This window comes from Apus apus, chromosome 1 (genome assembly GCF_020740795.1).
Source record: "Apus apus isolate bApuApu2 chromosome 1, bApuApu2.pri.cur, whole genome shotgun sequence".
Lineage (NCBI taxonomy): Eukaryota > Metazoa > Chordata > Aves > Apodiformes > Apodidae > Apus > Apus apus.
This window is the reverse complement of record NC_067282.1, coordinates 58,400,567-58,426,396: the sequence shown is the minus strand read 5'-3', so window position 1 is coordinate 58,426,396 and position 25,830 is coordinate 58,400,567. Positions and strand designations below refer to the sequence as shown.

Genomic DNA, 25,830 nt, shown 5'->3' with positions numbered 1-25,830 from the left:
ATCGATACTTTCATGTAGATATGTTACTTAAATGCAGTCAATCTTAAAAAAAAAAAAAAAAAGAAGGTTTTATTTTGGTTTTGTAATAATCTGCTTTTGCATAAACTCTTAGTCTAAAATGGACATGAAATATATTATTTTGCTTTCAGATGTGTAGGATACTTAAGACAGCTCTTAAAAAATAAAAAGAAGTAAGTTTTCTCAAATTAAATAACAAGGGTGATGTTCTTGGAATGCATAGTTATTCTACTGAAAGTTGAAGCCTGAAATACTGGAGGACAAAGGGAAACAACTCTTTTTTGGAAACAAATTACATGGTGAATGTATCAGCTCCTGTCACTTGTCAAATCTGAAACCAAGAAATATCTGTCACTCATTTGTAATTTATATCTGATTTAATCCACTTTAAACTAAATCAAGAACGGAAGTAAACAAAAATTTTGCAATCTTCAAAGCATTTAATATTTAAAACAGCCTAAAAAACAAGATGGAAACACAAGGATCATAAACCATAATCAGAGTTTCACTGACATGTTTCTACAGTAAAACATTCTGCCTCTAAAACCAAAGTCATTAAAATTTGGTATTTTTTAATTGCATTAATACAACAAAAGCTTTTACTTATAAAGCTGATAGTAATCTAAGTAGAGGTTACAGAAGGTGCTAGGTGGACCTTCTCAACGAGTCCAATAATCAACCAGGTTGATTACTGAAAACCAAATTTTTAACACTTCCTAATATTTTAATTTTACTTCAGGAGGGAGATACTTCCTGGAGGTAAACAATGAAAGTACAAGAGATTACAGGTGTAAGTTGTAACAAAGAAAATGTCAACTGAAAATAAGAAGGAAAAAGAAAATGACATGAATATGGCTTAGCACTGGTAGGCAAACACTGGAATGGGAGCCCTGAGAGATCATAGAATCTCCAGCCTACCATGGCCCTGAGTAACCTGGGTTATGCTCAGTTGGCCTTGCCTTGGAAGGGAATTGCAAAAGATGATCTCCCATCTTACTTTCCCAAGTCCTTAAATGTCAAAACTTTCTTTTCATAGCAAAACTAGATGACTAGTAATATGCAAAGCCAATGATATCTTGGTGCAGGACAGATTTAAGTGCTTACCACAGTTTTCCTAGTGGCTGATGAAATTAATATAGATATACTCACATATAGGCCTGTAAATGTAAATATTATAACCTTAAACTGAATCCCATCCTATGTAGCAGATTTCAAACATCTCAGTCAGCCATTCTTGGTCCCTTCTTAGCACTTGGAAAGACGAATGCAGTTCAGATGACAATTCAGATAACCCATTACAGACACCTACCTTGGAAGCATCCATTTTGTTCTAGGGAGGGTTTACTATAGAGTGACTACAAGACATTTAATTCAGACAAATCAACTCAAATAAAGTCCTGGAGCTCAAGAGCACACTAAGCTTCTGAGTGCTCCTAGAACATGATCAAGTATCATACAGTTAAGCTATTTCCACCCTTTTCCGAAATATGATATTTGATGTTGTATTCAGCCTAGGCAATTAAAAGTAATTAATACATATTCAGACAGCTTTATTCCTTTCAAGGATTTCCTTCTCAATTATTATTAACCATGATAGGCTATAGTAATATTTCAGAAGATACTAATTCCATTTTTAAAACTAGGTGCAAAATAAGGGTATTTTGAGCCCCCTATTGTTACAAGAATAGTAACAGACCAAAAAAAGGTAATGGGCATTTTGTCATTTATCACCTAAAGGTCAGGATTTCATGCAATATTGCAGTTAAGGGTTAAGGATCTATCCTAGCAGTCTAAAACTAAGATTGATAAACTACTATTTGTCAACTTCAGTTCTTATTACTCAGGAGAAACAAATGCTCCTAGAAGTCAGTTCTCGTCACCTAGCCAGCTTAGGAAGAGCTAAAATGATACCCACATCTCCTGTTTCTCTTTATTGTCCAAAAGAAAAGTCTGCATGATTACCTCAGGCTTAGCTAACTAAAGTTAGTAGAGCAGATGCAGAGCATAATTCACATGTGAAATTAAACAAAATGTAAATCCTGGTCCTTATACTGTTAAATTAGTTGTTTTAAAGCCTTCTGCATCACTGCAGTTTTTCTGATTTGAATTCATATTCTAGCATCTGTATACTGAATGGGCAAAAGCAGATCTGACAATGACCACTGCCACTAACCTTTGTTAGCTGTTCCAATCTCAATGCATTGATAACTTCTGTGATTCCAAGGCATCTTCTCCCTCTTCATTTCTAAACCAATATAGTTCCACTGGCTTCAGTGCTGACTTACCTCAAATTAAAATCCATCCTTTTCAGCTTAATGTCATGTTCAACAAAAACATTCAAGAAGCTTAAGAGCTGACTTACCATTTTCTTCCAAATACATCAGAAGGATGCTGCTAGATTCAGTCCCTTCTATGGCATAATCAAGTGCAATGTTTCCATTAACATCCTGCAGCAGCACATTTGCTCCAGCCTGCAAACAGGAATTTAAAACATTTTAGGATTTTGTAGGGAAATCTCAAAACGCTACTGGAGTTCTGATATATTCTAATTCGCAAACATTTCAAAGTTGGGCTTCTTAGAAAGCAGGCTGGTTATGACCTGCAATCAAATCAAACAAAACCGCACATAAAAAGACAAATTCAAAATACAAGACTCTTGAATGTCAAAAAAGGCTGGCCTTGGTTGGAACAGCTGGCACAGTTGCCACCCTAGTTGTCCAGCCTGCCTTTACTGCACAGTTGTCTGAGTTGCTCATCAATGCCTTTCAGAACCACTGCCATTTGCAGCACAGCATTTTAAAGTCAACTGTCACACATTACAATCTGTCTTAGAGCACTACCCAGCCAACACCAGTGGTTCAAAAGGTGACAAGCAGCACAGACACTCATACAGTAAGAGGTGGGAAGACAGCTGGTAGGAGTAACCTTGTCAGCCAGCCCAACCTCTTCATCCATCAATCCAACCTCAAAGAGAACCATCCCTTGTGAAATAAAATTTCCATTTGTGACAATGAACGTGAGCTGGATGATTTAAGTGTTGTTCCGAAAGAAGCCAACCTGACATTTCCATAAGTTTAATTCAAAATTCATCATAAAGGAGCCACAATGAAAAGGAGCTATCAGAAAGGGAAAGGGGTGGGTGGGATAGGTACAGCTGTATGAGAACTTTTAAAAGAAATTACCAGTACAATAAGAAAACTTCTATTTTCTATACTAAGCATTGTTGGTGTAAGAATTCGACCTGTAAAGGGAAATTGTATTTATTATTTTTTTTTAAGAAAGCTCTGATCTTATCCTTGAAAATATTATAAATGTCTGGGGGGCATAAAAGTTTACATTACAGTGAAATGTCATGTATCTTCCTTAAGAGGCCATAACTTTAATTCATTTCAAATGTTCTCTCTATGGCTTTTAACTGCAAGGAATTATGAAATAAGAGTGACCTCTGATAAATTTAATTACTTTTCTTACAAGCTTGTATGATAAAAAGTTGAACTAATAAAAATGAGGGGCACCAAGGACAGCCTTTCTTAAAACCACAGCATCAGAGGTCAACTGTAACAAGGAATTATTAATAGAAGGTATGACTGCTTCTTTCAGCTTATGCAGTCAGTACTCTATTTAAAAAAATTCCTAATGGGCTCAGCTCCTGGCTCAGAGTGATAACACGACATGAAAAAACAGCAGATCCATGTGGGCTTCATGTCATCGAGGTGCTGAAGGTGGACTGCTTGTCTGAGGGGATTTCCTGGGTTCCCATTGTAGTGATGAAGGGACAGACAGGCATCAAAGAATGATTCACTTCAGCCATCTCAAACAACTCAGATACCTTGCTAGACCACGTCCCATACAGCAACGTAACCTATCCTGCTACAAAGTATACTCTTTTCTTTTAGTGCTTCTCTGCACTGCACTGACTGTAAGTGGAACTTATACAGCAAATTTAGATTAGATATGTATCATTCAAATTGCTAAACAAGATTAGATGAGAAGAGTTGATGCTCATGCTCAGTGAAAAGGAATGGAAGGAGACTTATAAGAAAAGATGTTTACAAGGTATAAAATGTTATATCCATCATGGTGCAGTGAAAAGAAACTTCAGCTTGCCTGTCCTGCCAGACAAAATAAAAGTTTATTAAAAAAATCAAACAAAGGATGGATTTTAGCATCACAGTATCTTTTCAGGACAAATTAACAATTATTAATTGCACTACCAGAAAGAACAGGTTTTGTTTAGTTTGCTTTCTGCACACTAACCCATGAGTTTGCTGGCAATGATAGAACCAAGGAAGCAACAACACATTTTTCTATCTAGTTGATTTGCATATAATAAAAAAACCACGAAATCTTGAAGGTACCTGTCCTTTCCTGCATGTTAATAATGTCCAAGCAATGTCAGCAGAAGGTCAGGAGGATAATAATAAAACAAATCTACATAGATTTTCTTCCTTGTTTAGTTAAAAAGCAAAAAAAAAAACCCTTTGACATCTTAAATTGAAGAAAAGCGGGATAATTAATTTGGCCAGCAGCACACTTTTCATTCTTTCTCTAGGATGTAACATCACTGAAAGAAGGATATAACATGGAATTACTCAGCTCCAAGTATTTTTTATTGTTAGGATTGTATTATTTGCATTCCTAAGAAACGTTTGCAATGAGCTGCTCCCAAATAAAAGGTCAAGTTTGGTGAAAGCTGTGGCAGCAGAAGCAGGAGAATTTCTCAGAATGCAGTTAAAGAAGCGATTCTGGATAATGGTGTACATTTAAAAGTAGTATCTTGCTTAAAAAAGAAATGTTTTGTGTTTTTTAGCAAGCATTTTTAATAAGGTGTATTATCCTTGTCTCCCAGTTTTATATAATCTGTGAACTTGATGACAGTGTGCTCTGTCTCACTGTCCAGGTCACTAATGAAGACCTTTAAAAGGACTGGATCCACTATTAATCAATGGGGTACACCCCTAGTGGACTTTGTGTTGCTGATTACAACACTCTGGACCTGGCCACTCAGTCCGTTTTGAATTCGCGCTTCTGCATGCTTACCCTAACCCATAATTTGTCTATGAGGATGCCACGGGAGATAGTGTCAAAAGCCTTGCTAAAATGGAAGTAAATTACATTCAGTGCTCACTCCTCTCCAACCAAGCTAGCCACCCCATTGGAGAAGACTGCTTGAATCACCTGACTTCAATAAATCCAATTTTAAGAACTGTACTAAATGTTTTTAGACTAGTCACAAATTCTATGATTTGTAAAGACTTGTCACTGGCTATAAAATAAGTTTTGCATTGGGAAATTTTACTTAATTTAATGGTGAAGTAACAAACTTTTAATTACTGATTCTGCTACCTAAGTATAGAAACAAGCAAACAAACACTTGGAAAACTACACTTTAACTCCTCCCCTGACACCGCTCCTCCTCTTTCCCATCTCTCCAATCCCCTCACCATCCGCACGCTCTGCCTTTGGTGGCCAGTGTGGGGGACTGAGGTCAGCATGCTGTGTTTCCTCTTTGATGGCTCCTTATTTCTTCCTCCACTGCTCCTACATAGGTTCCTTCATTGGCCACAGTCCTGCCCAATCTAACTCCCCCCAGGTCCTCTGCTCAGTCCCCATTCAGACAGTTCTTTCACTTCAGCTCCCATCTGCTGGGACCATGCAGTTATGCCCAGTAACAAACTCCTGCTTTAGAAAGAAAGCCACTCTCGGTATAGAGAGATGGGAAATTCTACTGTATTTCCCTTATTTAGTGTCTTGCATGATATCTTTACAAAAAGATGTCTGATAGGTTGTCATAATGCAAACTATGCACACAAAGATTTTGAAGTGCTGATAGCACGGACATTTTTTTTCCTGTTCATTCTGATGACACATTTGCCCGCGACACATTGGACATTACTCGCTGTTAAATGTGACAGAGACTTTACAGTTGCTCAGGATTTCTTTTACTCCCACGCACGTCTCAGCTAATTATGGTCAACCCTGAAAGCTGATTTGAGATCTTATTTCCTTATTATAATTCAATATTTCCATTGAACTAAGTGCATAAGCAAAGATTGGAATCGCACAAGAGCAGAACACATGGCAGAAGCTCACGCAGGTAGGGGTCAGAGCAGAATAAATCCAAGAGTGGCAACCTAAGCAGCAGAGATCTTGGAGAAAATATAAGGAATACTGTCCCAAGGCTGCTGACAGTAAAGTTTTGGAATTTGTTTGCATACCTTTTTTATATTAGAAGTGCAATTCTATATTTATTTCATTTCACTTCAGGTGTTCTGCATACCCACTTGAATTCTGCATGCAGTTTTCAATGTACATGAAAAGTTAGTGGCTTACTCATTCTCAACACATCCTCATTTTCAAGTAATTTCTCAATAAAAAGAGAAATGTATTGCAAAGCTTTATCTAATATACCCCATAACTAAAAAAAAAAAATTTTTGAGAAAAATATTTGTCTGCAATGATAAATTGCTTCTATTTTAGAAAGTCTGCAGAAGGAACTTCTCTGAATATATTATTAAAAGTGTTCCCACAGATGCCTAGTTCAATACACAAAATGCAAAATGCAACTGAAAAAAATAGTGGCCCAGCCACTGGCTCTTTTACGTAGCATTACCACTGTTGGCTTCATGAGGCTTTATGAAGGCAATCAGAAATAAAATATAGCCTGAGGAATATGTGTGGGTATAAAAACTAGAAGACAAAGGCAGAAAAAACCATCTCCTTGATGTATCTGTTGCTATGAAAAAAAAAAAAGTTCATCCTAATAACAGGCTTCTGCAGAGTTACTATGGTTCAAGTGCTTCACAGTATGTCAGCCTTGTGCAGTTTTGTACAGTTTTCGCAAATTCACAATGCTAAGCAGAACAGGAGTAGTTCTCAAGGCAAGGCTCAAAAAAAAGTCAGAGACTTCTCCACTTTAGCAAACCACAGACAATGAAAAAAAAAAAGATTAATTGAGTTTAAGCAGCTGCTCTCAGTTCAAAAGCATGTTTTCCTTCCAACTCATTTGAACAGCAGATTTTCTGTAGGCAGGACACTATTTCACAGAAATAACAATTTAGCTACTAGAAGAGCTGGGAACAAACAAATTAGGTTTTCAATGATTAAAATTATAAGTACTCTGCTGACAATTCCCGTACCTGTTCCTACCCTAGTTCATGTCTACCTGCTTACTAGGAAGCAAATGTGACACACACAAGCTGGGTTACTACTTTTCTCCTTTTGGGTATACAACAATCTAGAAACTATTCCGGTATATCTAAATAGCATCTCTCAGAATGCTGATTGCAGTCTTAATATTTTTATTTTAACTTTTTCCACATTAATCATTAAGAAAATATTTTTCCATGTGGCATGGAAGATTCTTAAGACATTTGAGGCCTCGCTGATCAATTTCTGTCTACTCCAGAGTAAAGCAAGGATTCCTGTTCCAGAATAAAAGGTCAAAAGAAGCCCATGAATAAGCCAGTTCTCTACCCCTGAGCAGATTCAGGACTAGGAGCCTACCATGCAGCTTACCTAATTTCATATCTTTACTTTTATTCATCCGCCCCCTGGCCTTGATGGAGAGCAGAAGGGGGATCACAAATGTTTATAAACTGTCTATAATGATATGTAAGTTCTATTATAGTCCATGTCATACAGTACAATGACCTCAAAGCTGCTCTACTTCTGTTTTGGCTTAAATGACCTTTAATGTAGTCTGCCAAAAGGAAAGAAAAAAAAGACAACATCCTCCCTTTATGTAAGACAGGAATGGGACCGATAGAAAACCATTCCCCAAAGAGGAATGAGTATCTGCAACACAGTTAATCCTAGCAGCCTCTTTTGTTTTATATATCTCAAAGGAAAACAAATAAATCAACGTTTCAACTACACAAAGGCAACATTTCACAAGCCTCTTCTTCATCTTTTTTAGGGCAGTTTCCATCACTGCAGCCTGAGGGGACGCACCTGATCTTTGATTAAATGGGAATTTCAGTAAGTCAAGACTGATGAGGTGAGCTTCAAAGTAATATGTTTTACAAATAACAAACTATAACTTCTCTCAGGCCGTTAATCTACAATAATGGATACCAGACCTAGGCATAACAGGTTTTACTGAGTAACTTCTTCTTTATTGAAACCTGAATTTTTAAAAGCGTTGAAGAAATGCAAACAGCCATCTCATCATGTAGGAATTTCCAAACTGAAACTTTTTTCTTCCTTTAGTTCCAGAAAGGAAATTGTCTTTTAGCAAAATATTCTGACATACAGCAATTCCTAAGCAAAATCTGTGGATCACAAATCAAAAGAACAACTGAAAAGATCAAACTGCATCTATCATGCTTGCAATTTGATACACTAACATACGTTCCATGAATGCCTTACATGGGCCCGTGTAGCTACAGAGGAAAAAAAGTGAAAAAATCATCCTGCACAGCTGATTTTCTTCATAGTAGGGCATCATATTAAGGCATATTCATGGAAACAAATTTTCCCTTAATACAAATGGAAAATACTCTCACTTCATTTTAAAGACCCTTGCAGAGAGCACAGCTCACCAGGCTGGGCTGGCCCAGTGCACCAGCTACAGGACTTTTTTCTGTAACCTTGAGTCAGTGGTTACCTGCAGCTCCTTTGAGTTCCCACCTCGCACAGAGGAAAGATACTGTTGATCAGCTGTCTGCAATCTTTGTTCTATTTCAGAGCTTTAAACTCGGTAAGAGTTGCTACTGTCTGTAAATCCACGCCTGCCATTTTACCAACACTATTCTTTCACACTAAGTAGGAACCGTCTCCCATTTGGATGAGCTTAACTTGCAATATAAGTAAAGGTTTGGATTCATTTTCTACATGCCTCATCCCACATCATAAAAACACAAACATGAAGCTCAGTCTCTTATGTCTATGACAACACCCACTACAGAAGTCACGCTGAATAGAGAGCATTGCAAGTGCCCTCTGGGCACAAAAAATAAACTGGAGAGATCACATATCTAAAAAAAAACAAAAACATTTTAAAGGGAATCAGGAGATAACTCAGTGCTGAAAATTTTATGTCGATTCATTTATACAATTGTTAATATATATGTTTTTGTATTAATATAAATTTATGCTATGCCATTACTGCATACTTTTTTCCCTTGTAGCTACATGCTAAACCAGTCAGAGAAGTTGAAAATTCACTCATCCTTGTGTAACAGAATATTTCAGTTGCCATGTAGATACAAATTCTTTAATGCATGGCACTTCTCAGTTCAACATCGTAGAATGGGCTCCAGAATCTGTATATGCAAATTAACTCCTGGTCAAAACAGATTTTTTTTTTAGAATCTAGAAATTAGACAATGTGCATAAAGAACATTGTAGTGTTCCAAAAATCCCAGACGATTTAATCTCTGCAACACATTGGTTAAGAAAGGATAAAAAATGTGCCAATTGTGGAATCAAATGTGGCATCTTTATAAAAAAACATCATATAGATGTAGACATAAAAGATCACCAATGCCTACAGAAATATCCAATTGTATTTGAAAACATACTTCATTGTGGAATTAATTAACACAAATAATAAAATATAATAAATCAACAGATTATAATAATAAAAAATAAAAATCGTAATAAATATAGCACTTTAAAATCATCGAAGTTCCACAACCATTTTGACAGTAGTTTAATCCATGAATAAGGCATTTTTTTCCTTAACGTAATAGAACACAGGCAATGTCAGTTCACAGAAAACAGTTGCAGTAGAGTTAAAAAAAAAAGCCAACAAACCACAAACCCTGTCACGGCACATATTGCAGATTGCTTGACAGGCATAGTCTGTTCAACTAATGCATTCAGAAGATAAAAGAATTAGCACTGATGACTGAAAACTAAAGACCAACATTTTCCCATCTGTTTGTGCACCATGGGGACTTAAATTCCACCCATTAGCTGGAAGGCATGTAAAACGCAAATAAAATTCCACTCAGTTCCAGTATTGAACACTTCTGATAAAGCTGCAGAAGTACAGTATGTTTTCAATAGCATCTTGCAAAGTAACATACAACTAAACATACAGTTAAGAGATGAAAAGCTAAAATCTACTAACCCAGAAGCTAACAAATCATGTACATTGTTCAAGTTACCACTACTTCCATATCTACCACTACATCATTCATGAGGATTTGGGAACATTCTATTAATTCTAAATACATACAGATATTTACTTGGATCTTAATTAGTTGGCAAGTCAGCTTTCATAGTTGTCCTTCATATTCTGACTCCTAGCATACATTGCCAAGTTTTCTTGAAGTTTACAATACTAATTTCTAAGCTAAACAAAGTCTGGTTTCCTTGACTTAACTTTACCTCAAGAGCTTATTTTTATTTCCTCTCTTCTTCTACTTAAATCTCTGAAAACACAAAGAATCATCAAGTTAGTTTGATTAGAAATTTGAAGGACATAACTTTTATATCCACTTCCGCTTCTTTACTTCCGTACTTCATTCTGTATTTTTCCAACAGCTTCAACTAATCTTTCTTAATATAATCAACATCTGTAGCTGAAATGTATGTCCAAATTTTGAATACAAGTTATCTCAGCCATGGTATGTCTTCTTCATATGTAATCACTGCTGGTTTTATCTATGATGGTCAGGGATGGAACACTGTAGCTTAGACACCGTGTATGGCAAATGAAGCTATAGGGCTATTGGTGTGACACTGATTTCCACCACCAACAAGCTTGTACAGTTGGTGGAATGTGTTCAAGTCCAGTACTAGGGCTTCCACATAGCCATGAGTTTAAACTTCCAATTCTCCAAGCTCTGCACATGAGCTTTATTCAAACAGAAGTGACAGGAATCACTCTTGCTCTCAATATACGTACTTGTCTTAATGTAAAACAGTATTTCAATATCCTGCCTGCCCAAAAATTGCCTTATATTTATATATATGTATTAAAAAAGTATATTACAGAGCAAAGAATTAAGAATTATATATTTATGATTGCCATCTCTGAAGCCAAGCATTACAGAAATAGTATCTATGTTTGTTTGTTTACGGAGGCACCTCTTGGGTCAAAATACCTGTTACACAGCTACTGGGGGCTTGTCAGAAAAGAGGCAAAAAGTCAAGGTACTAGGGTACCAGGAGGGTGCTAAATGCATGAAGAAAATCCTTTTTGCTTAATATGCAAAAAAGAAAAGGTTTATTTATTTATAATGGGAGAAGCAGTTTAAATGACATAAAAATAAGCTAAGACACACTTTAACATGTTTAATGAAATAATTTTAATTGAAAGTAAGAAAAAATTGATAATAAATCTCAGAACATATTTTCTCACCTATTTAGTATTTATACTGGAAGTTGAGGCAGACTAAATAAATTACAATAAAGAATCACAGCAAAATCTATTTGCATGATGTATCACACAGAAAAGTTATCTTTGCCATGAACAGCATTTCAGTTCTACTTTTAAAACACTGCAGCAAAATTGCAAAAGACGAGAATGAGGTCAACAAAAAGGGTGGTTGAAGTACAGAAGAATGGGTATTTGACTTGATATTGCCAGCTTTCAAATTATTTGGCAAGAAAAGGGAATTAGAAGGGAACCTTCAAAGAGCATTGATGACTAAAGTCTAAAATTTTCCCATCTGCTTGTGCACATGGGACTTGAACACGCCTCATCAGTAGCAGAGCTTATGGAAAAAAATGAAATCGTTGAAGCACTGAATTCCTCAGATAACAGTATAAGAGCACAGTTTCTTTTCATTTTTATTTTAATTGTAATCATTAAAATTATGACAAGCACACAGATTGATGATAAGTCTTTGTCTCATGATGCTGCAATAAAAGGTCGCTTTATGAAATTATTGCCTTTGATTCTTAGAAAAAAAACAGAAGGAAATTCTCCTTCACACAGAAAGCAATGAACCTTTGGAATTCCCTGTCAAAAAGTCTTTAAATTCAAGAGTTAGAAGTTACCTCATAACTATTAATAAAGTTTGTAATTACAGAATGCCAACCAAATCTCATCTTTTAGGAAATAAAAAGATCACTTCCTGAGGTTGGTAAGAACTGTCATTTGTGTACAACATTGGACAGGTAGCAAGGCACAATTTTATTGTAGGCAAAATGCAGATAAGAAGCAGCCTCTGACTATCAGCGATAGAACTGCTAAGTATATGGCACAAATAGGAAAATAGGACAGCAAGTATTACTGGTGTAATTAATTGTAAAGACTGCAAAAATGACAGCAAGTATTATTAATAGCACATGGAAGTAAATAGTATTTCAGGCATGACATTAGCTATTACCATTTTACTACTACATAGAAAAAGTGTCTACATTAATGTATATACATGTATAGTAAAAATAAAGAAAACTGTATTACCTATGTCTGGTATAAAAAGCAAGAGATTAAACAGTTCATAATGAATGACAGCTTGTACAGTGTATGGTTTCTGCAAAGATATATGCTTTCATTTCATGCAAGGAACTCAAGAGTACAAAACTGCTAATTTAACCCAGTTAATTTGCATTTTTGTTATGAGACAGGTTCATTGTTTTGATTAATAGCATCAACATATTCCCTGTGTACAGGGGAGAGAGGGACTGTATGGCATCTTAATCTGCAATCAGGGTGACACTGTTCTGCTGGCTAGTAATTAAATCTATACACTCTACAAACAAGCCATCGTGTGTCATACTGAATGTAGTTAGGAAGTTTACCATGCCAGTCATCTTGATACAGAAGAACTGGCTTCTCAGAAAGCCAGCATGTATTTACAGAACTTGCCAGACAAACAGATTAATTTGTTATTTTCCTCTGCCTGGGTAATGGATGAAGTGCAGCAGACAGCAAAAATTTCCAGCCATAAAAAGTAGTGACCTGCTGTATGGGACTGCAGCATCCTAATAAAACTATAAGGGAAATACACACCCCATGTCAAATTTTCTCATAAACTGTATGAAAAGGAAAACATACACCTGTAACTTCTACCAACACAAGAAAAACCACAGCTGACAAACATAAGATTTCGGGTTTATTTGCATAAATAATCTCAATCAATTAATGCATATACTGGAAAAGTGTCAGAATTTTACACAAAATTGAAACAAATCAAGGATTTATCTATGTATTTTATTAGACAGGTTTTTTTACTGGTGTTCATATAGTGTAATCTTACCAATAAATTATGAGGTGATAGGCAGCTATCATCTTCCTATTACCATGCCCAGCACCATTTATCCATTATCATTCCCTTATCACTCACTGATCTTCATTCCAAAAAATAATTTTTTCTAACTTCCAATACTCTCACTGTTTTCATGAGCATCCTCCTTCCCAAGAAATGCAAAATCAGAAATCTTGTTGTATTTAACTTAATTTAACAAATACTTTACATCTTTTATTTTTTTTTAAATGTTATTTACTGTTTTAAAAGTTTGTAATGTATCACAGTTTCTAATGAGAGTAATTTGAAATTAAGGCAAGTCTGATTTGATAAACTTTGATTTTTACATAGCTGAAGACGTAGTTGTTATTCAGAAATTGTACAAAAAGTCACTTTATTCCTGTGCTTTCATATTGCAGCTTTTATACACATTTTATAACATCTTTTATACATATTTTCCAACAACTTTTCAGCCCTCTGTTGCTGCAGACAGCAACCATATCTTGCTCAAGCTCATTATAAAAAAACCACCAAAACACAAACCCAAAACACCTATATCCAGCTTTCCACTATTTTTCAGTTCTTGTCTTTAACTCCTACATTTCATTATGCATCCCAGTGTCATTCTCTTACATTGTTCTGCAGGAAACTGATCTACACCAATTATTCTAGATTTGGGAAGTCAATGTTTTTGTCCATCTTTTTTATTCTCATTGAAAAGCCTTCAAAAACATGTGCAAACATGAACTTTTTACTGACCCTCGTCACCTCATTCATTACCTCCACTAACCCTGCACTATTATAATTTACCTAAACCATCTGCTTTCAATATGTAAGCCAGTTTTTCCTGCAGCAGTTTTCTTTTCCGTGACTTTACACATCAATCTTTATGGTGGCATATCAAGACAAGTTGCCCTTGAATTTTTGATAAATTGTATCAGTGCTCCATTTTCCTCTATTACCTCACTCAGAAATTCCAGAATTCAAGAAGATTCATTTGATGGTTCTTTTTTCATAGGTTCATGCTCCCAAGCCCTTCTAAATTATGCATTACAAACTATGCCACAGTGATATTTCATTCCAGTTTTTCCTAATGAAAACACATTAAAAGCCATATAAGATTGAGGGGGGAGGGGGTTGATTTGGAGGGGAGAGGGGGTTGAGCATTGCAGGCCAGCTTTATCCAAACAGATGTTGTATTATCAACTTTTTTTTTTTTTTTTTTCCAGCAGCTGACAGTATTCCTCTACAATCTGGGAATCACATCTACCATCCTTGTCATAGTTCTGTTTTACTAGAAATGTGGAGATGTTAAAATGTTCAGTCATTTGCTGTGAGATTGTCATTTTTCTTACCCTCAAGTAAAGCATGATGGCAAGCAATCTCGAAGGACAAGACATGTATTTCTGGCATATGGTTATTGTGAATGACATGATTAATTATGGAAAGAAGGTAGGAGAGAGAAGGAACTGAAGGAGTCTCATCGGTGTTGAACATTTTATAGTTTTCAGGAGTGCCTACATAAAGAGGCAAATGTAACATTTCCTTACTACTAGCGGTGGTGAGGTGACACAGATCAGGGTAGGGAAGTGTTCCCATAAGAGGAAATACAGCATACATGTTATGTTCTGCTCCATTAGACCTAACACCAATGGCACACTGAATATCATTGCAAACACACTGTTCAACCCCCTAACCTGCCAAAACCAGCTCTTTCCCTGTAGACTTCCCTTTCTTAGACTTCAAGAGAGACAGCAATATACATTTTCTAGTAGCTCTACAGCTGGCTGACGTTCATGCAAGGTTGATAGTAGTGCCCTGATTAGTACAGACATACTTGTCACAATACTAATCTAGGTCTTTTACATCCCAGGCTAATGTTCTAATCACTAGACCCATGACCTCCAAGCTGTTCTTATCATGCACCCCATCAGTAAAAAAATATTCAGCACTCACCCTTGAGATATGTAATTTGTTTGTAAACTATATACATGTACCCCTGTACTAATATATTATATATATCATATAATATCCACAAAAATAGAAGTTAGAATGAGATGAAGATGAAATATAAAATATTTTAAAATATTTTTTATGTGCTCACAAAGATATCTAGATTCTAATGGAAGATGTGTATTTGTGGTGGCACATACTAAATTATTATATTAATTTTTCAATGCCATATACCAATCAAACAAGGTTTTTAACTGAAATTTCCATCTTCCCTGATGTAAATCATAGAAACATAGAGTCATAGAATGCTAGGATTTGGAAAGGACTTCTGAAGATCATCAAGTCCAACCCCCCTGCTGCAGCAGAAACACCTAGGGCAGATCATACAGGAATGCATCCAGAGGGTCTTGAATGTCTCCAGCGAAGGAGATTCCACAACCTCTCTGGGCAGCCTGTTCCAGTGCTTGGTCACCCTCACAGTAAAGAAGTTTCTCCTCATGTTAAGGTAGAAATTCCTGTGTCGTAGCTTGGTGCTGTTTCCCATTGTCCTATTACAGGGCACCACTGAAAACAGACTGGCCCATTCTTGACATCCACCCTTCAGATATTTATGGATATTAATAAGGTCCCCTCAGTCTTCTTTTCTCAAGACTAAACAGCCCCAGGTCTCTCACCCTTTCCTCGTATGACAGATGTTCCAGTCCCTTAATCATCCTTGTAGCCCTCCATTGGACAAGGTAGTACATGATGAGTACAGTACAGTACAATGATGCAGTGAGTGAATTTCAGGTATGGTGCCAGCTCTGTAACTTTACCCCAGAATCCTCTCTCACTCCAGCCAGAGCAGCTGCTCCATCAATGGTTACACTTGCACAGTTTTTCATAAAACATTTACTGATTAGATTATATGTCCTTTGGCACATCTTTCTTTTAGTGGCTCACAAAAAGTAGTTCTTCCTGTGTTTCATTACAGAAACAGAAATCTAGCAATTTCCATAAGCTGAGATACAGACACGAGAGACTACCTGTACTTTCAGACAACTACATAGCAAACCTCCCACCCTTTTTAATATTTTCTAATACTTGTTTCTTCAAATCTTCAGTGATTTTTTCAACACCTCTTCCAACTGTATTTGCTGACAATGAGTGCATTTTAGAGTTTGTTGTCATATAGTTATCCATGTATTGTTTCAGCCATTTTTACTGAGGCAGGAAGAACTACTGTGTCGCCAGTAGTATGTGGCTTTTTGTCTTTCATGATTAAGAAGCCTCAAAAGAAGCTTCTGAAGATTTATCATTAAGAGAAGTGAAATTTTGTAAAATACTATATTGAGTATCAGCGTGACTTCAAACATTACTGATTAGATCTGATTAGGTCGGCAGCATTTTTACTTTGTAATGATGAAAAGCTCATACTAGGTCTAGGCAGTGTTTGCTCTGCCATCTTCCTGTTCATTTGTTCTGCCATTATTAGTATTACAATCTTCAATATGCAGTTTCTTTGCCAAAATCATAGAATCATAGAAATATAGAATGGTTAAGGTTGGAAGGGACCTTAGAAATCATCAGGTTCCAACCTCCCTGCTATGAGCAGGGAGACCTCACACTAGACCAGGTTGCACAAAGCCTCATCCAACCTGGCCTTAAACACCTCCAAGGAGAGGGCTTCCACAACCTCCCTGGGCAACCTGTTCCAGTGCCTTACTACCCTCATGGTGAAGAATTTCTTCCTGATGTCTAACCTAAATCTACCCTCTTTCAGCCACTTGTCTATTTTGTGAGGGTTAGTTTAGTTAAAACTAGATAACCCTGAAAAGAAGGATGTTGGTGTCCTGGTAGAAAATGAGTTAACCATGAGACAGCAATGTGCCCTTGTGGTCAAGAAGGTCAGTGGTGTCCTGGGGTGCATTAGGAAGGACATGGCCAGTAGGTTGAGGGAGGTCATCATCCCCATCTATTCTGCCCTGGTGAGGCCACATCTGGAATACTGCATCCAGTGCTAGGCTCCCCAGTTCAAGAGAGACAGGGAACTACTAGACAGAGTCCAGCAGAGGGGAACAAACATGACTAGAGTACTGTAGCATCACTCTTACAGGGAAAGGCTGAGAGCTGAGACGCTAGCCTGGATAGGAGAAGACTGAGAGGAGACCTTATCAATGTCTATAAATATCTAAAAGCCAGACTCTTCAGTAGTGCCCAGTGACAGGACAAGGGGCAATGAGCACAAGCTGGAACACAGGAAGTTCCATCTGAAGATGAGGAAAAACTTTAATGTGAGGATGACAAAGCACTGGAAGAGGCTGCCCAGGGGTGTTGTGGAGCCTCCTATGGAGATACTAAAAATTCACCTGGATGCAGTACCATGTAATGTGCTGTAGGCGGTATTGTTTTAGCAAGGGAGTTGGACTAGATGATCTCTAGAGGTCCCTTTACAACTGCAACAATTCTGTGATTCTATGATCTGTAAATCCACATAACCAGGCATACACAAACTGCAGTATTTCACAATATGCTGCAAGCGGATGAATGAGTGAGAGCACCGCTACCAACACCTCTGCACTGTGGAGCACCCCCTCTTCCCCCAGGATACATTGTGTACCATTTGTGACACAGGACCCTCTAACCTATGGATGAAGTAAGGATGCCAGCAACAATATATTAAATATTAGGAAAATTTAATGACTTTCTTTTTTTATTAGATAAACAACAAATATAAATAGAAGTTCTAATATGCTGAATCTGCACCTCCTGAGATATGCACCCACTATGAAGAACACTGCACTAGACCTCACAAGTTCAAATTATCTAATTTCCAAATATTTCTTATATTTTTATACCTCCTGGCAAAACCTGAAAAACAGTAAGAATGAGGAACTTCTAAATAATTTCAAGAAAATGTAACCAAAATATTGCTTTATGGCACTTTTATTTTCTTTTTGTGATTCTTATCATTACTTGCCTGATTATTAAGCTCCTTCACTGTAATATTTCTCACAGACCTTATTGCGATAATATTCAGACTTATGGACTAGTCTGCAGTTTCTCTTAAAAATGCTACCCAGGAACACAATGAATTACAGACTAAATACCATTCTCAGATTACTAGCAGTGACTTTACATCTGATCTTTTGTAGCCTTGGCATTTCTCTTCTTCAGAAAAAAAGCCTTTTATCATTTTTTGTCTTTATTTCATTCTACTTGCCCCTTATGCATTTTGGGTTGGAAGAGACCTTAAAGATCAAGTTCAAGTTCTAGTTTTTTTTTTCAAATATCTTAAAATGGAATATTAAAAAAACCAAACAACCAAACAACAAAACTATTTAAAATACTTGGAAAACTACTTGTCCTGGTAGTTAATATGTCTAACTTCCCTTTCTGAGTTATCTTCTTTGAACTTTTCTCCTGCCTGTTTTCAGGCCATAGAATCTAGTCACAATTTGATGGGTATCAAATATCCACCACATAACTTTATTTATAGTTGTTCACAAAAATATAGTGTCTAACATCCTCTGTATGTTACTTTATTCTTTTAAGCACGCAACCAGGCAATTATATTTACACAGCCCTCTGAACAGATGTCATATGGGAACACATCTCTAGAATGGATCTCCTGAGGCACTACTTTGTTAATGCAAGTAAACATTTAACATATAATCTCATTCACAATGCTAAGATCAATTTTAAAGCCAATTAGGGTTTCTTTTTTTTGGTCCTCTACTACTCCTGCATGGAATGCTGTTTTCCAGCCTATGTCTCCTAACATTCAGAAAAGTTAGTTTGATTTCTGTCTTGTTCCTGGGCATTTAATAAACATGTGTCTTCATGCCAACAGTATATTTATAGAATTTTTTACCATATTTTTGTTTTGATTTTTTAAAGTTATATATTATTTTTATCCCCTTCTTAGAAGATAGGCTTTCTATTCCTCTGTTTATCTTTGCAGTTTTCACTGGTACAATTTACCATTCTCAAACGTGGCTGTATATGGTTATCTGCAGGCTGTCATTCCCTGTACATTGGAGACAATACTTCCCCCTTTCTGCTCAAAACATGTTCATTCTGACAAACCCAAGAATCTCCTTTCACTATTGGCAGCTAGTATTTGTAGCATAAAATAATCTTACAATTCACTAAAGCTTCAAAGTCTTTTTCCTTATTTCCAACTAATTATTCCTGAGTGTATCACAGAACTGCCTACTACTCGTAACTCATGACCTTGTAATTTGTACATTTAAATTTCAACGAATTTTCATTACTGGTGTCTTCAAAGTTACCCATTTTTTCTGCATGATGTTCTAATTCATACCCAAATTGACAAGGCATTGCAGCTTTGTCATCAGCATTTTTCATTATTATACTCCATTTTTTCCTTCCAAGGATATCACTGAAAACGCTAAAGAAAATTACATTCTAAAATCAATCCTAAAGTAATCCCATTAACTCCCAGGCCCATAGTTTCTCTCTTGATAGCTAGGCTATTGTGTTTTTGTTACCAAGTTCTTGACTATGAGCCCATTTTTCACTTCTCTAATTTAGCCAACAGTTTTCCTCATATTCCCTAGCTACTCTGTAAGAGCGACTCAACAGGATAATTGTGTCATTGATTCAAGCAGAGACCACCTGGTGTAAAGAATAAATCTCACCTTCTACAAATATCCCTCAATGGTGGAATATTCCCAGACCATCTTCTTCATAGCACAAAACTATGTTTACTGGAGATAAAAAGCCAGATGTGATTTTCATAATCGTGTAATCCCTTCATCCTCATTCTCTGGGAATCAAGAGAATTACAGAGAAGCTGATCCAGAATTCCCCATCTTTGTGCATGTAGCCCACCTCTTGGCATACTTGTCCTGACCTGATCCAGCCAAAACAGGGGATGTTACTTTTCCTAGCAATTCTAACTCTCCTATCTCTGGTAATTTTTATTTTCTGGAAAATCTCTGATGCTAAGGACACAAAATTACACAGATTTGCTGGTTGCCAGCTCTGGTTTATGTTGTAAGTGTCCTACTCAATTCCAAATGTTTTCCAAAATCAAAATCCAGCTATTTTCTGCTGGCTCCTGGACATGGGGAGGATGTGTGTGTGATTAGGGTTTTTTGTTGTTGTTGTTTAAAACCATGTGTCCTCTTAGATTGCTCTCTTATTCCCATCCCTGAAATGTATTAAATTAACAGCCAGGCCTCCAACTCTTAGTCCAGGCTAAGAATCTCTAATTTTTACCTAGTAATTTTTACTGGCACCTAAATCTCTTGATTATTATTCACGTTCTCTTTCTCCTTCCTTAATAAGAGAAAATATTTTAAGTTATGTCTTCTTCTAGTAAATATGCTATGTTCTATATAATCTGAAATGAGTATTGAGTAGTGTTACTGTTAGCTAGTTCCTACAGTTCATGATGTTTCTGCTTGCAAGCAGTACTTTTCATTGTAAGGTCTTGGTCAGAAAGATTCAATTTTCACACTGCTGCCCACAGAATCCTTGATGATTTCTAGCCATCTTATCAGCATGTACAGACTCTTCAAATAAAATCACTGTCTTATGTCTGAAGACAGATTTTACTTTCTGTGACTGCTTCCACCGTACAAAGACTTTGATTCGTTCCATGATTAAGATTTTTTTTTTTACTGTGAACTGCAGATTCTATTCCACTGGTTATTTCTTGTCTCAATTGAAGTTATTGATACTTTTTTCTTTTTTCTTCATAATATCCTCATTTCTTTATGACATCATTACTCTTATGATATATTATCATCATTACTATATCAAACTACATAATTATTCTCATGAAAACACTCAAAGTCAAAATGCTTCCCAAAACTGCTGTATGCTGTTAGGCTGCTGTTCTTATCTCACATTGTAACCATGTTTAGAGTTTCATCTCTAGCTACCTTCATCTCTTTTTCCCAGTCATAAAGGAGAAAGACTATTTACAATTTTCCCAGAGTGTTACCATCTAGTGTTCAGCAACTCATAAAGAGCCTTCACCTAGATTAGTTCTATTTTAGCTCAGTCAGCAAAAATGAAAGGCTATCAACCAGCAGTCCACATGCTCTGGAAGGTCATCCTCCACTCATCATACATCCACCAGCCTCCTCAAACTGTAAGTGAAGAAAAAATTCACACAGATGCCCACAGCTTCCATGTAAAAGTACTATATTTAAAGTTTCTTACAACTACCAGATATTGATAACTGCCCCTAGAAAGACAGCAGAATCATATTTCTTTTTAGACCACATGTTCCTTTATACTTTAAACTGTTATCCACTTTGCCTGCCTGACCTCCTACTGCTCTTCATTCTATCCCCCTTACTGCTTCCTTTTCATTGACTCAGAGGAGAAAGTCATATTGAGCAAGAATGAGTGGGAGTGCAGAATTACTTTCTTTGAAGAAGTAATTGTTTGTTCTGCTGTAATTGTTTCTGAAACTATGAAAGATAAAAATCTTTAATTAAATTCTAAAGCTAATGACATTAAGATCATTCATCTCTGCTTGCTGAAACAGGCTGATGTCCATGGGGAAGGGGAGGAGAGAGTTACAGTCCCAGAAGACTTCCTTTCTACTCCCACCAGTAAATCTGTTCCTATATTTTTTTCCTGGGAAAACTATATCTGACTTTGAAAAAAGGTTTTTTACATTAAAATAAAAAAGTAAGCATCCTACAGAAAATATAAAACAGTCAATGAAAAGAGTTGGGACTAAACCAGGAAGGGATGAAATAACTAATAAACTCCCTAAGTGAAGAAGCAGTGAAATTAAAAACATTCAACTAATACTACTTGGGGAGTCAAATGTGGTTAATTGAATACATACAGGTTCTATCTTGTCAGTCAAAAGGTGGTAGTGCTGGTGGAAAGCATTTAAATAAGCCTTTCCCAAAGGCCCATACAAAATCAGAAATCTATCAGGCTTCATAAACAGAGCAATGTTACGACAGTCATGGCACCTGGATACATGACATTCATGAACATGCAGGGGGAAAAAAAAAAAAAAGAGGATGATATCCTGCTGTCACCAGTAGTCCAGCAAAACACTTGAGGTGCTCGGCTTGTGGATGAAAGCTATGAAATGTTACATAGCAACTAATTTACTCTGTGTTTTGTAAGAGAGTGGAATTGTTATGATCACAGAATCACAGAATTGTCAGAGTTGGAGGGGACCTCTAGAGATGATCCAGTCCAACTCCCCCATTAAAGCAGGATCCCATAGAGCACACTACTCAGGACTGCACCCAAGTGGGTCTTGAATATCTCCAGAGAAGGAGACTCCATAGTCTCCCTGGGAAGCCACTTCCAGTGTTTTGTCCCCAAAGGACACACAGTAAAGGAGTTTTTTCTCATATTTAAATGGAACTTCCTATGTTCCAGCTTGTGCCTGTAGCCGTTTGTCCTGTCACCAGGAACTACTGAAAAGAGTCTGGCTCCATCCTCCTTGCACCCACCTGTCAGATACTTACAGGCATTAATAAGGTCTCCTCTCAGCCTTCTCCAGGCTAAAGAGTCCCAGCTCTCTCAGCCTTTCCTCATACGAGAGATGCTCCAGTCCCCCAGTCATTTTTGTTGCCCAGGCCTGGACTCTCTCCAATAGTTCCCTGACTCTCTTGAACTGGGGAGCCCAGAAATGGATGCAGTATTGCAGATGTGGCCTCACCAGGGCAGAATAGATGGGGATGATGACCTCCCTCAACCTACTGGCGACACTCTTCCTAATGTGCTCCAGGATTCCATTTGCTTTCTTGGACACCAGGTCACATTACTGGCTCGTGGATATTTTACTATCTACCAGGACTCCAATGTCCTTCTCCTCAGAACTGATTTCCAGCAGGTCCACTCCTAACCTATACTGTTCTTCCTTCCCAGGTACAGGACCCTACACTTGCCCTTGTTGAACCCTATTGGATTCCTCTCTGTGCAACTCTCCAGTCTGTCCAGGCCAAGTCATGTCCTATTTAATGGCATACCCTCTGCAGTTTCTTCTGTATTCTTTACTTTATGCACCTTTTTATAGAATCATTAAGTTTCAATACAGAGAAAGCTAAATTTCCATAACAGCTTAATTCCACTGATTGCTTGATTTGCACTGAAAATCCAAATAGCTCTATAGTACTGTGATAAGTGAGAAGATTTAAAAATAAATTCGACAATTTATAACTTACAGCTTTTAATTATTTTCTATCACACTAAGATGAACACTAAGAACTGGATTAAGAACTGGCTACACAACAGAGCCCAAGAGAGCCCAAAGAGTGGTGATCAATGGTGCAGAGTCCAGCTGGAGATTCATAACTTGATGCCATGACTACTTCCCTGGGAAACCTGTGCCAGTGACTGACCATCCTCTGCGTGACTCCATTTCACTACTTAGAGATCTGTCACATTCCTTGTGGTTCTCTATATTTGCCCCATTTGTTTTTAATATTCCATTAATGTTATGTCATATGGTTTATTCTCATGGCATAAAGAATTTTGCAAAGGTACCATAAAAAAAACCAACTTGCAGAGGATTAGGAAATTTGGATGACATCACATCACTTTCTCTGCTGCTCTTGGGTCAGTTGACATCAAGTCATAAAGAAAAAGCTTGAACATTTACTGCTAGTTAAAAGAGAGCTGACTGAAGGGAAAAAAAAAAAATCAGTAAAAGGAAAAGTGGCTTCATCCTGGCTCAAAACAGGACAATAACACAATCATAGTTATTTTGAGAATAGAAAGGAAATGTGACAATATGACAGTGAACCTTTTAATAAGTACTTAAACACCATGTTTCAAAAATGTAGATAAAACAATGGAACAGGATCCAACTAAAGATAGAACGGAAGTACAGAGACATAAATCAGGATTTGATCAGTTATTTTTTTTTTTTTGCATTTAATTTTCAAATGCTTTGGGATGGAGGAAAAGAGGGGAAGAGGTGGGGCAGCTGAACAGTTTGACATCTTCTGCCTCTTTAATGATCCAGTGCTGACTCTTAGAGCAGAGAATTCATTCTAATAATACTTCTGGACATAAGAAAAATTAAGATAAAAAGAGAAAACAAGGTTCTACAAAGTGAAATTTTTACTTCTATTCCCTGCTGCCTGAGTAGCTATCGTTAATTTACTAAACTACAACAGTATTAATGCTACTATAACCACTCTTATGTATGAATTAAAAGTATTTGGAGCTAGAAGGTGTTTATTGTGGAGGAACTATTAGACTGCACGTGTTGGGTACCAATGTAACATTACAGCCATTTAAAAAGATAGAGAATGGACTAAGCACTTCTCTCCAGCTCTCCAGCTAACAAAATATGAGCTGTATCCCAAGTTTGGATGCTTGGACAGTTGGTAACCCAGGTAGCATTTTCAATAGGACAAAGCACTTTGGATATTAAGTTACAAAGCTTACCTAGTCTTTTAATTAAACATAAAAACTAGTACAGAAAAGTCATGCAAAATACCATGTTGCAATGTGTCCTGAGATGATGGAAGAGGCACACACCCCAACCTGACAGAATTTCTGTCAGCATGTCCAGTCCTGAGCCTTCAAAAGGCAGTGAGGAAAGACAGAGCAGATACTTATAGTAAATCTGTTTGCTTTCCATACTCTCTTGCAGATTTTGTATGGGCACTTCATCACTCGCCTCAACCTAGAATAGCAGCGTCCTTCTTACAACATGCACAGAAACAGTCGCTATCCCAATGGAAAAACCCCCAACACTAGAACGATCAGGCAACAATTGATGAATCTGACCTTTACCACCTGATTTGCCTGTACAGCAATCAGACCTCCGAGAGTTACCTTTCACAATTCCTCATGTGCCAGCAGCTGCCTTGGGGGCAAGTTCTTCATTGGCTGCCTATTTAGCAGAAACGGGATATATTTCTTGGCTGTCCAATGTCCTTCCCCCACCCCCCACTAAACTATTGCTTACCCAAGAATATTTCCCTTTCTCTTTCACAGTACTCTCTAGATTATTCTCATTTCACAAAGAAGAGCATAAAGGTTTTATCTATGTAGTCAAGGAAATTCTGTCCCAAAAAGTGCTGACTGCCTAAAATGTGGGCAAATTTATCAAAATCTAGATTTGTACATGTTGCATTGTACATTTAGTGGACCCCAATATACTTGTAATAAAAAAGCTGAGAAAATGCATGTTCCAAGCATGACAGAAGCTGTATCTCTACTATTAAATAAAACGGACCTGGGAAAACTAGGCATCACAGCCAGCTGGCATGGAAGAGACCTTATTCAGTCCATTAAAGACTCTTAGCCTCTACAATGTGACAGCTGGATATAAACTGGTCTATGGGATTTTCCAGCTTCAAAACCATGACTGGAAATTGCCTGGAAGGAATCCCGATGGTACATGCCAAAGTCATGCCAGACAACATTCCAACAGCTAGCTAGTACAGATGATTGTGGTCCAGCATCCAGGAAGATTCCTGGACATTTATTTCTGGTTTTCTAGTGCAGATGTAGCCTCAGAGGCCATCAGAATCCTAAGAGATTAACAGAGAAGATCTGGTGCAGATCAATATTAAAACTAAAGTTACAGATTGAAAGAAGTAACCACAGGACTGAGTGAAAGTAACTCCAGGTTTGAAACTACAGTTTTGGTGAAGTCCATGCCATTTACAGAGGGTCAGACAGTAGCCAGAGTAGTTATTTCAGATACATGGCATACATTATAGTTAGCATAGCCTCTAACTCAAAATCATACTACTAT

At 37.0% G+C, this 25,830-nt stretch overlaps 1 protein-coding gene across 6 annotated transcripts in view; it reads right to left on the bottom strand.

Moving 5' to 3' along the window:
* The window catches only part of MYO16 (myosin XVI), a 365,593-nt gene that overhangs the window by 206,665 nt on the left and 133,098 nt on the right, over nt 1-25,830 (bottom strand). For all 6 annotated transcript variants that reach the window (XR_007888391.1, XM_051608256.1, XM_051608258.1 and 3 more), the window contains exon 5: nt 2,381-2,489. Coding sequence is in view for 5 of the 6 variants with exons in the window: in XM_051608256.1 (XP_051464216.1) it covers nt 2,381-2,489 (109 nt within the window). In the remaining variant the exon portion in view is untranslated. The remainder of the gene's footprint in view (nt 1-2,380; nt 2,490-25,830) is intronic.